Source organism: Pan paniscus, chromosome 6 (genome assembly GCF_029289425.2).
Source record: "Pan paniscus chromosome 6, NHGRI_mPanPan1-v2.0_pri, whole genome shotgun sequence".
NCBI classification, from domain to species: domain Eukaryota; kingdom Metazoa; phylum Chordata; class Mammalia; order Primates; family Hominidae; genus Pan; species Pan paniscus.
Window position 1 is genome coordinate 31,485,001 of NC_073255.2, and position 13,265 is coordinate 31,498,265.

At 34.7% G+C, this 13,265-nt stretch overlaps 1 protein-coding gene across 1 annotated transcript in view; it reads right to left on the bottom strand.

Annotated features, from left to right (window-relative positions):
* Positions 1-8,711: 8,711 nt before the first annotated feature.
* SKAP2 (src kinase associated phosphoprotein 2) overlaps positions 8,712-13,265 on the bottom strand; it is a 196,482-nt gene continuing 191,928 nt past the window's right edge. The window contains exons 12-13 of the mRNA XM_003807911.5: positions 11,721-11,822; positions 8,712-11,286 (exon numbers count right to left, since the gene is read on the bottom strand). Of these exons, the coding sequence (XP_003807959.2) occupies positions 11,730-11,822 (93 nt within the window). The 3' untranslated portion in view covers positions 8,712-11,286; positions 11,721-11,729. The remainder of the gene's footprint in view (positions 11,287-11,720; positions 11,823-13,265) is intronic.

The window sequence follows — 13,265 nt, forward strand, 5'->3', positions numbered from 1 at the left end:
CGTGGCAATTTGCTAAAATCTTTCATTCCTTGGTTTTACTAAATATAAGTTTCCAAAATGGGCTGTTTTCTCAGAATGTCAGCAAGACTCACAAATGAATGCAGTTTTTCCTGAACAGCCAGTATCAGATCAAATGGAGCATTTTTCAGATTTTTTTTTTTAATGAACAAATACCTCACTGTCATCTGATTGTTTACTTAAAACCGACATGTTTACTGAGGATGGTGAAAACACATTTATCCTATTGAATTTCACTTCGTTTTCTTTGTTTGGCTTCTACAGAGGTGCACTGTCACCAACACAGGCATCACAATTTTTAAGATCCTTGAAGAGAATAGGTAATGCAAATGCATAGAGCAACCATATTAAATAGTCATTAGGAAACAACAGCTAGCAAGAAAGTGGTTAACTATTTTCCCCAGCTCAGATGCTGTTCAAAGCAATGAATACCCACCCCTCCACCCGCCCACCAACTCCAAGTAGGAACAGATGATCAGCACCACGTGCTGAAGCCACAGGGATGCCCGTGGATTTCCAAGTGCTTTGTAGAATACAAATGAATTATCCTCATTCTTCTCCTAGCAGAGCATATAGGCCAGACCTCATTAGAATTCAATATCACTCTGCTTTTCTAATGTTAATGTACCAGTTATATAAGAAATACGTGTGTTGGTGGGGCGGGGGCTTATTCCACAATTATGTTCAACATGATATCATAATTCTGAAAACTGGACATAATCTTTATTAAAGGAAATTATTGCATTTTGCCGTTTTATCTTTTGCTTCTAATGTAACTTAAATTCCCATTCTAATAGTGGATTATAAGGGCCTTAATTCTTTGTGTCTCTCTTAAAGCTGCAGTGACGACAATACTACTGGCTTTATGGCTTTTTTAAAAATGCCGTGACTAAAGATCAGATTGTGAGGGCTCCATGTCCATCTCACTGTGAAAGGAACACAGCACATTACATTAATAAACAACTGTAGGAGTTTTCTTCATCCAGGAATAACTCAGGGCATTAAGGCTTGAGGTCTTTTGTCTAGAGTGCAGCAAGAGGTGTAATGAAAACAAAAACACCAACACATAAAAATACAATTTATGCCCTTTTATCAAGTGAAGAAAAAGTTGGTTAACGTTTGAAAAGGGAGCAGTAATGTAAATTTATTGACAATTTTATTGTAATAATGAGATGTTTACACAGTCTGGACATTGTGGCTAAATCACTTCTAGCATGTTTATTTGCAGGGAGCTGTTTTCTGGGCAATGCGGCAGATTCATTAAGAAGACATACAGTATTAGGATTCAAAGAAACAACCAGCTCCCATTCTCCCCTTCCCAGTTATATGTGTGTGTGTATAGTTTTAAATATATATATACTTATAAATAATGAAGTAAAATACAGAATTCCCTTCATAAGAAAAACAACTTCCCCTGTGGCCCCAAAATAGCTTGAAAATAAATGTCGTATTGGTATCTTAATACATAGCATTAGAAAGACAACCTTTAATCACTATAACTAGCTTTTAATACCTAATGTGTAAATGGTAATCTGTTTTTGACTAAGAATAAATTATGGCAGAGTATTAGGGCGGCTCTTGCTTTACCCTTTTCTTCAAAAAACAAAAAAACCCATGGTAATTGTTTTAGATGAGATGCTTCTCTTCTCAACTTTTTTTTAAGAGAAAAAACTCATTCAGAGAGAAATATTTCTCTTAAGCAGCCTCAAACCAGATTAATGGACTAAAATGGCACACTTGAATAATGTGACTAAATTTATCTCTATGTGGCTCTTTCATTTTTTGTGTGTTTCTATACTAATCTTTAATATGCTGCTCTGATACGGTTTTCATGTTTCCAAACTGAGCTAAAATGAAAATGACAGATTTTCAGTTATGCAAAAATAGCAATGAAGTGTCAGTAGAAATACATTGTGAACAACATAATTTTTAGGAAAGATGTGAAATGAGAATAATCTTCTAGCATGAAACGGGTCCAATAACAAAATATTCAGGCAATTATATCAATTTTTAAAATTTCAAAACTGTTTAAAAATTAAGGCACTAAATGCTAAGCTACAATATGTTTCCAGCCTCAGTATACATCCATTAAAATTAAGTAGTATCAATACAGAGTATTTATTGCTATAGATCATAGCTTTAGAAGCAAAGGATGGTATACTTATAGCTTGAAATTCTCTACTATAATCACTTAGGAAAAGTTTAGAAAACAGACTTATCTTTAATCACAGTTGCCACAATTTAGTATAGTCCCATTGTTTTCCTTTATCAAAGAGTATGTAATGATAATAATATAAAGACATTATAAAAGTAATAGTTTCCCAGCTGAAACTGGTAAGGTTAAGATGGTAAGAGAAACTTTGATTTTAGAAACCAGTGGTAACAGGTACACAATGTGTCTATTTTTTAAGCTGATAGAATTGATTAACGGTTCAAAATAATCAAGGAATCACATCACAAAGCACCATTTTAAAGAGAAGTGCTAAGAATTAACTCTATACTACCATGACATCATCCGATGTTACCAGAATTATGTACTACATCACGCTATAGATTACAATTGCTAGACTAGAAAATGGAATCTTTAGCGACTCTGCATAACAAATACACTTAATAATCTTAAATAAACTCAAACTTACTTTGATATCTTCTAAGTAATTCACATGAAAAATGAATTTTTAAAAAATCAGATCATGAAAGCCATTATTATTTGAAGGAATATGCTCAATTTTTTAGATAATTTAAATTATTTAAGAGTCCTTTGCATCTTTTATTAGCTTTGCCTAAAGTTATAACATTAAAGCATTAAGGTTACATGTAATGAGGTTCTGGTTTGCCCTCATTTCTAGCCCCATATTTTCACAAACTACAAACCAAGATTAGTGCTATATTACAAGGCTAATTAGAGAAAATAAAATTGTGTCACTCCTAGATATGCATCTGATGTTTTTTAACTAGAAAGTGTGTATTCACACACAAACATTCATAGATACCCATCTGGAAGAAACAGTTCATAAAAGGATTAGATAATGGGCAAAGGAAGTCAGCACAAAAATTTTCCTTAGAATGTCAGTTTAAAAAAATTAATTCTCTGCTAACTCCAACCAACTACAAACAACATATACCTAAAGACTATTATTAGCAGATTGGTGGTTTTAAATATCATGAGAAAAGTTTATTTAGAAACTTTATAGACAGAAGTAACATCTCTGTGATTAAAATCACCATTAACAGAAATTGACCATAGCTTGGAAGTCAATGACTTGATCAAAAAATGCATTGAAAATTAAAGGAGAATCAAATCTCAAACTCCTCTAGGATTATTTGCATCAATTTCTGTTATAAATAATAACACCAAGGGCTCACTAAAATTATTTCAAGTAGTATTACAGCCAATGCTGAGTATCAACATTTTTTTCCCTTGCTAGATTTCGGTGTGAAGGAGAAATTATTTGATCATTGTTTCATTTCAGTTCTCATATCTTTAAATGCAGGAAAGCCATGTTTGACGCTACTGTTGATTTTTCAAGTCACTTCTAAACATAATCTCACTTGAGCCTAACCACAATCCTGACAGGGCAGAGAGAACAGGCACCACTGGTATTCCACAGGGAAGGAAACTTATTCTAGGGCACAAGGCACTAGAGAGTGAAACTAGAATTTTGGTTGACTCCAATTCCAGTGTTCTTACTACTACTCACTTTCAGCTGAATACTGCTGGTACAACTCTGTCTCCAACTGAAGGAAAAGAGTCCTTACTCCTAAAGGGGTAGGGTCACTCTCAGCTTCCAGAGTTATGTTACCATAGCTGGTAGCAACTCTGTAAAAGATGTTCACATTATTCATATACACAGCTCTTTGCTTCCCCTCACACTTAATTCAGGAGCTACAAGCATTTTGGAATTTTTTTTTAAATATTCTCATCTGAAACAATACTGAAACCCTTGCGTTTCCCTCCCCGTTTATTTTTAAAAATACATACATAAGGAAAGATTCCCAGTTTGTTTCCCAGATAATCCCTAAGGTTCAGATATCACAAAATCAGAGAACCTTTTATGTCTTAGGACACTGCTAGTGGCTTAACCTGCTAAGAACTGTACCAAGGTAAGGTTATGTGGGGCTGTCCTTATCCTTCCCTGTGTTTATGCCCTATCTTATTTAGACTATGAATCTACTTGGGAAAGACTATGTCAAATTCTATGTTTGAAATACCCCTTGCACAGGATGGCACTTAAATGTAATTTATTCAAAATGGAATCATTTAATTAGATAGGAAGAAAAATAGCAAGCCCTGAGACGATAATAAAGAATAAAGCAAATATGCTGACCAACTGAAGCAAAGCAACAGAGAGATAATAACACACATTCACAAGATTGCTACATTTCAGGTTTTTCAATTCAGGATGCTTATAACAGGATAAACACACAGTTACACAACTTGTTTTTCTGCTGGGTTCCCAGAAAGCAGAGGGCACACTTGACATTGTGAACTATGTAGAGCGATAAGAATTGTAACATCCCATGGCTCATATGACTCCAGCTCCTTGGAATAGCCTGAGGAGGAGGAGGAAAGTGGCGCAAGGAGATGAAAGCAGGGAGCAACAGAGACTACGGACCACAAGCGCTTGACCTGGGAATTAGGAATTAGTAGGGTATCCTAGATGGGACAGGTTATTTTACACCACTGAGATCTACTTGGTGGGCAGCTGGAGATCAGGGTAATGCAGTCATTCACTCTTTGTCCTTCAGAAGCATGATGTTCTGAATAGTAGGCATGGAAACATTTCAAAGAACTCTACAGAATCAAATACCCTTTGAAAATAGAACTTTGGTACACCCCTTTCTCTTGGGCTATAAGACAGTCAGTACTATAGGGTGTATTTTAGACTATGAGAGGGCTCAATTTTACCACCTCTCTGGTTAAATTCCAGAGCCATAATAGTGAATGTTAGTCCTTACTTATCTCTTAATCTTTTCACTCTCCCCAACCCTCAGCCTCCAATCGCTGAAGTACAAAAATATTTAAAAAGGATTTGTTCAAAAAACACAACAGAAGTCTTTATGAGGTCCAGTACAAGGCACTGCTTGGGTGTCCACGGAATAAGACCTTGTACGTACTTATGTATCAGATATTCCAATAAAAATTCTTCTTAAACAAATTCATATCTCAACAAGCAGAAGTCAGGTCAGACATTGCCATCACTCAGTTACAAAATTATACATGTTTTACAATGAAGTTTACTGATTGTACAGTTTGTTAACAATCCTTTATGTTTTTAAACCAATCAATTAAAACCCATCCCCTAAAAAACAACTATTTGAGACAGAAGCAGCTGGATTTGCAGTCCTCTTCAAGGCTCCCCTGGCTGGTCCCTTTACTGGGCTTCACATTGGAGGAGGTGGAAAGGATGGGAAAAGGTCCTTAGAAAAGGGTCAGTTTGGCTTGGTGTCCTCTCTGGACTCTGCTGCTTTGATTGACTTCCTATTTTCATCTGGACTGGAACGTCAAGTGTTCCTGCATAAAAGTTTCTTCTCCATTGCGGATCAGCTGCTTTGGATCTGATATGATAACCATGGTATGCTTTCCTGACTAGTGAGCCAAATTCAGCTATCCAATTGTCAATTATTGGATGGTTCTTTTCACATGCTTCAGATTATTTTCTAGAAATGGTGACCTCATCAGTGGTCAACAAGCATTTGTTGTGTGCCTATTATATGCAAAGAATCCAAGTAAGCATTTGGTTTTAATTCATCACAGTACTGCGCAGCAGAATAGTGTTCAATTCAGGGCAAGGAGGCTGGTGTGAGGCTTGGTTAGGTAACTCACTACCCTAAGGCTTTGGGGACAAATTATTTAGCCTGTTTCCTAATCGGGAAAATGGTAATGAATAACAGAACTTACTTCATAGGGTTGTTATAAGAATTGAATGAAAAGTGCACAGCATGACAAATAGTAAACACTCAGTAAATGTTAGCTATTACTATTACTAGTCTGACTTAAACTGTTATCATCACATTTGATGTGATAAAGAACACAAGGTTTTCTAAATAGACTCCCATGGGAGCTGGGAGGGGAGGTTAGTAGATGAGAATCTGCTTATTTGTTGGAATTTTCTCCTCCACGAAAGCAGCTGTCTTTAACCAGCATACGCTAGTGTCATTAATTTTCTCCTTTGAGAGTACCTGTGTGACACTTTCCTCAAACAAGAAGTAAATTGCAGTTCAAGCTACAAAATGGCACCTGCTTTTACTCTAGCAGGAGTGATATTTTTATATTAGAAAGTTGAGGCCAATAAACAGAAAACAGACAAGGGCTGTGCTATATTGCCTCTCCGAGTAATGGACAACAAAAAAGAAAACTGAAAAAAAAAAAAAAAAAGAGGAGAGAAACCTAGGGAAACACCTTCCAAAGTTCCAGCATTAAGAAAGGTACTTAAGAGATGGGCTTTGGGAGCAGTTTCTATATTCACGCCTTTGCACATAGTCAAGTGTTTTGGCTTGCTCAACTTCCAGCCCCTCTCTCAACACTGAAGACCTAAACTGAGCAGTGGTATGACTAAGGCGACTTTCTGCATTTACAGTTCCTTTCATTTTGGGGACTCAAAGCACTCAAGTTAACATAATCATACAACTTTAAATAAACAGGGAGTAAAAGTTAACAAAAAGGACAAAAGCTAAATTATGATTAGATTTGGCAGCAACTGTGAAACTTCCCACTTACTTGCACAAATTTTTGATCTGCCCAAGGCGACAGCTAGAATGCTTTCAAGATCAGATGCAGGAAAGGCTTCTCTAATATTACGCAAGTGGAATGCAGGGCAGCAGTGATTTGAGATGTTTCACTGGAAAGTGAAAGTAGATCACTTGCCCCAAGCTGCCCGAGGAGGCACCTGTGCCTCTTATTTGAGGTCACAACACTGAACACAAGGGAAGAAAGGAAGGAAACATCTAAGGACAATGTACCACAACTCAACTTTCTTATTATTCACAATCTCACTCAATTCTGTTATAACAATAAAATCCAATCTACTTGTTGATAGTATTATGGGATATACTAACTGTATAAAGGCATTTTCTCTACCAGGTTTACTAGTCAAGCTCTTTTCTTCTTAAATCTCATGTCTTGAGATATTGTGGGGTGCCAAATCAGTTAATTAACAAATATTTACTGGATCCACACCATATAATGTGTACCATGCTGGCAATAAATAATATGTTTGTGTATAAGTAATGGTAGAATAGATTCTACTAGCAGAAACAAGAAAAAGCCCCTCAAACATAGCATTAATGAAATGTCATTCCATGCTACTGTGATCATATAATTTTTAAAGTATTTATCTCATCATAAAATAGTATGCTATCAGGGGTTCTAACAGATATTCTGGAAGAACTCAACTATAAAGCAGTAGGCGTATAATAAACTGGCTAAAGCTGAGATGTCTAGAAATCTCTTGTTCCCAATCCAGAGGATAAACCGTTGTGCATTTGAGTATATATTAAACTTGTATAATAATATTTTAACAATGTAGTACTTATTGTTTCTCTGTATTTTTGAATACTAAGTATGTTACTATAAACAAGATCATATTCATCAAATGTTTTTATTTTATATATATATACAGTGTACACACACACACAAAGTATTCTTTCAACCTTTGAGTGAAGCTATGTTTTCCATGGCTTGATCATGTTTTGATCTCCACTCTTCACCACCTCTTTCTTTACCATGTGGATTGCTTTTCAATAGTCATGAACCTACTGAACTCAAGAGAAGCAAAAGTGATCTCTATATGGTGTGTGTCTATAACTCCAACAAATGAAATACAAATGACTGATTTATCTGAAATTTAGAACTTTAAAAATTCTCACAATGCTTCACTCAGTCTCACTGATGAAGTTCAAGCTTTTAAACAACATGTATATTAGGGTTAATTTTCTTCTAATGGCTGAACTGCAAATCTGAATTCATAATATCTAACTCAGTTCTATTTTAAATTATGACCCTGGATAGTACCAGTCTATGAATAAGTAGCAAGTAGTAGAGTGCAGAAATTACATGAAATTATATAAAAAGTAGAAATCATAAGAACTAAGAGTGAGCCTTTGTACACATTTAAGAAACAATTGAATGGATGCCCTACTCTTTGTGCAAGGCTATATTCAAAGTGGTTGTGTAATGATAGCAAAAAGTGAAACAAAACAAAACATGAAACAAAAACGAAACCCCATATATATGGATTTCACCTACACACGGTTGAAAAGTGATTTTTTTTCCCATGGTCCTATAATACTTTATGTAATTATCTGTAATTAAATTAGCACACAGTAAAAATAATCAGCTTACAAGAAAATAAAGTATTCAAAACAATTGCTGGACTAAATGACATTCTTTTTCTATGAAAGAAAGTGTCATATGCAGCAAAGTGGCAAAAATAGAACGGAGTGAGCTGTGTTAAGTGTAAATCCTAAAGCAATGAAAGTCATTTTGTATTATCCTTACTTCTTTGAATAAATTCAGATGACAGCCCTATTTCATTTCTTCATTCAGTTTGGCGGCCAGATGGCATTAGAATCATTTACTTCACCTTGTTGTGCTTAATTACTACAATCAACACACTATTTTCCAAATTAATCATAACAAAGTAATTTCATTAGTAACACAGCAGGCTGTTGAATTATTAGCATCATAACAGTTTGCAAACAATTAAACTTTATTTGAACCTTAAAAATTTGCAGAGTGGAACATTATTGTAAGATCTAATGGCAATAGAGTACAAATTCAGTACAGAGCAAATAATCAAGCAAAATGCTATATAAAATATGACTTACAATCACCTTTGAAAAAAATTAGCTCTCTGTTCACAGAAAAACAAATAAAAGCTAAGCAAACATAATGAGACCATAGCAATTAGCATATTTTCTAACAAGCCATGTTGTTTAAATTTATATTAATGATATTATTATGATCTTGAAGAGTATGTGATATATTGTCAAGGGTGTAAAGAAAACTCTCCCTGGTTTGTATACAAATGATTTCATCAAATGAATATAAAGCAGTCATGAATTGAAAGTAATGATTATTTGTCCTGTCACTCCAGTTTTAAGTCTTTTCTTTCCTTTCTTATGTCTCCCACCTATATTCAAGTTTTAAAAGAACAAAGGCCGGTGGAGATCTGAACAGAAATAACACCTTATTTCTGTATTGTCACTGTTCACGAGACTATCTGGCTTGGAACTGTTGGTCATCAGTTGGCAAAGGACTCCCTCTCCTGGATTAACTGTAAAAGGAGGCAGAAATCTAAATGCTTTCCATCATGGGCGAGTTTGTGCCATGGGGGAGGGGTTTCAAGAGGTTTTGTCTGCAATGAAAAGCTGCTGCCATCTACTGGCCTAGGACTAAAAACTTCTTTTCAACCCAAAGCACAAACCCAAATCCACAAAGGCTACATTGTCATTGGAAACAACGGCTTTTGCTTTTCAGCTGCTCAAGTTTTGAAAACCAAAGTCGTCTTTGGTTGTCTAACTTTTGCCAAGATAATTTCAGTCTATTTCAATGACACTATATGAGGAAAAGGTAACAACTGCACAAATGTAACTTCTGAAAACTTTAACTTCACAATGTCTCTCTATATAAACTTGTTTACTCACAATCCCTAAAATCAAATTTCTTTTTTTTTTCACATTTGAGATTGGATGATCATGATATTGAGGGGGTAATGGTAAAACAGACCCTCTCAAACACTGCTTATAAACAGTTTTACACAAATAATGGAGATTTTAAAATATTACCAGCTCAGATACATGTTTAGAATCTTTATAAAGCAAAGATATTGAAAAGTTCCATAAAGATAATACCTGATAAGTAATGATTCAATATTAGGAGTTTATGTGTAGTCCAAATAATTATCTAACCAGCAATGCGTTTTGACATATGTTAAGGCTACATTGGTATCTCATAGGTATTTTAAACACCTCTGATTTCAAATATACATGAAGAGGTAATTATATGATTCTACAAATCTTGCTCAGGCAGCACAGAGTATAACTCAAATGTCAGGCTAACACTACCTTTCTACTCACCTGTTGGTACATGCTACCACCGGGATTTCTACACTCTCCTCTGCAAACCCTTCTTTTCTTTTCAGTGCTCTGAGAAGTATATAGAAAAGCCTCAAATCTGCTGTTCTGCAGTGGGATGTAAATAGCATAGCAATAAGGCAAGATAAGAGAGTGCTTGGTTATGCCTTTTTACTTTGAGAATACACTGAGATTCTGTTTTTTTTTTTTTTTTTTTTCTGAGATGGAGTCTCACTCTGTCGCCCAGGCTGGAGTGCAGTGGCGCGATCTTGGCTCACTGCAACCTCTGCCTACCTTGTTCAAGCAATTCTCGTGCCTTGGCCTCCCAAGTAGCTGGGACTGCAGGTGAACATTACCACACTTGGCTAATTTTTAGTAGAGACGGGGTTTCACCATGTTGGCCTGGCTGGGAGATTCTTTATACCATTTTGTTAGTGGTAGGATGGTATTTCTTAGGAATTTTTTGTTTCATTAAATTTAAACAAAAGTACAGTAGAAAATGTTGCCAGGCCCATGATCGCACCAGGATATTTGTACGGTAAAATGCTTTGCATGAGTCATACTTCTGGTACGCACTTCTGTTGCAGGTGACAGCACACTGCCATTTGCAACTTCATCATTTTTTCTTTCTTGCGGTTGTACTTAATAGGAATTAAATGTGTGAAAATAAATAATAACAATAAAGTTATCTATAAAGTTTGAACATTCTTTAGCATTCTTTGGTTAGCAACCACATTCTTCAGCATCTACCAAAAAAACTGCATGATACACTAAATTTAAAATGCTATGAAATTATACATTACTCTCTAAAAATAATTGATGTCCAATGATTAAGAAACATTACAAATCACACCAGAAGAAGCAATAGTAGCCTACTATGCTATAGTAGACTATATGTTACGTATAAAATAGTGATGAATTCTTCACACAAATCAAATGGGTAAATAAAAACTATAATTATTTCTTTGCAAAACAGCAACAGGTATAACTTTACTGGTTGCATCTAATTTACATTAATATCCTTCATTTAATTTCACATCAGAGGAATATTTTAATGAGCGACTACATAAAATAACAGTCAAAGATAAGCAATGTTTAATAAAACAAGGAGAGGTTAGGAGCTGTCACTCGTGCTTTCATGACGCTTCTAAATCCAAAGCATTTGCAGACAAGCAGAAGAATTTTCCTTTTCTGCAGGAGAAAGGGAAAGCTGCATTTTAATTTTTGATTCAGCTGAAACTTGATTTTTCCTGCTTAAAAAAATTACACTTTTAGCCAAGGAAAAATGTATTTTTACTCAACATTTTGTCAATTCAACTCTTCAGAAAGGCCATAAAAAGTGGTATTTTACTGAAAAGGAGGAAGTTTGGGAAAACAGCTGGTTACTATCAAAAGAACTTTCTCTAAATAATCTATTCATTTCCAAAGTAAATTCCATAAAGTTTTTATTTTAAAAATTCTTATTTTAAAAATTAAACCAGATCAAACAAAACAAAAAAGATTTGGGGGCACAATCTTTGTGTTATCAGAAAACTCTAAAGACTTTTAAAAAGGCAAAGACTCATAACGAAGAGACCAAGAGAACATATGAGCTATTACAGAATATTGGATTAAAATGTACTTACCCAGGACTCTCAAATATCATACATCTCCATTATGTAGGCTTTAGGCACCAAGCCAATGGCTCCCTTCATTTCTCCTACCCACCAGCCATATCTATTGTATTCCTAATTGAAAACAATATGCAATATTAACCTTTAGACTGGTGTAAGTACAATGTCGTTTGTATGCAACTTCTTAGAAATGTTATTTCTATTTATAAAGTTAAAAGAGCTTGAGCTGCAAATGTAAACATTTTCATCTTTTTGTTTCTGGACACTTTAAAATGCTGTTAGGCAACGATTTAAATTAAGGTATAACACAAAGCCTGTTTATTATTGGGCACAGAACACAGAAACAATCACTCATGATGAAAACCTAGAAAATGAAACTTCCTCAGGAAGCCTTCTCTCGGGGACACTCTCTCTCTCCACAGAGCCTGGGGATACCTTTCATGTGTAAGAGGCTATAGAAGGTTAAAGCCAGGATCCTTAAGCTATTATATTTGCCTTCAAGAAGCTTATCATCTAGCAAGGATAAAATAATTTTTTTTACAATAAACTACTTATTTCTTAAACTTATATGACCTAAAATGATTTAGAATGTTGATAGATGTGTGCCCCTTCTTAAGAAAATCTAATATACACACTTTAACAGATAAATTAGAGAATACGGAAACACTAATAATACCAAAAAACTGCTTAAAAAAATAATTCACAAATAGGTTCCTTTAAAATAGTTTCCCTAAGGCATTTATTATTCCTTTATTATTGACCATAAACTACCTTAGATAAAGAATAGGTAGAAGGAATTTAAAGGTGCTGTTAGAGTCACCCTTATAGTGGAAGATCAATAGGAAATAAAAGTATCTCAAGTTATAAAGGCAAAATATTAATCTACCTCTAAAACAGAGTGGTCGATGAGTCACTTTTGCATTTACTTTGCAACCTGAGATAAACAAACCCATACCTCCTTTTCTCCCACTTTTTCCTCCTTCGACAGATACACCACTGCTTTAGGCATTGTGAATACTCCATAACCGGTCTCATATGTCTGCCAGATTGACTAATGTATTTTTATCTCAAATTTATTTATGTGTAGTGAGATACAAACAAAGTAAAATGAATTTCAAGTTTCAAGAATAATATCTTCCAAAAGCAATACTCTTCACAAGCATTGTAGTGCTCAAATTTAATTTTTCATATAAGATACATTTTTAAAATCAATCCCAAAAGTAATTTAATAGGTTATGATTTTCCAGCATCTGAGTCATAGATAAATGTGCATATGTATATTGAGTTATATGTGGGGAGGGAATGTTAATACTAGTACAGACTTAACATTTGTATTGATTAGTATGCTATTGACCATCGGAAAGGAAAATTATGCAATTCTTTAATACAAATGTAGCATTACATTAGCGTGTATGTATTGATACGTAGTCTATCAATAGAGAGATTATAGGATAAAATCCATAGGCACTTTTTCAAACAGTGGGCAGTATCGGGATTAGGTTTATTGGAAGAACAAAGTGGAGGGGGAGAGGGGAGAAAAGACCACTCCTGCTATTG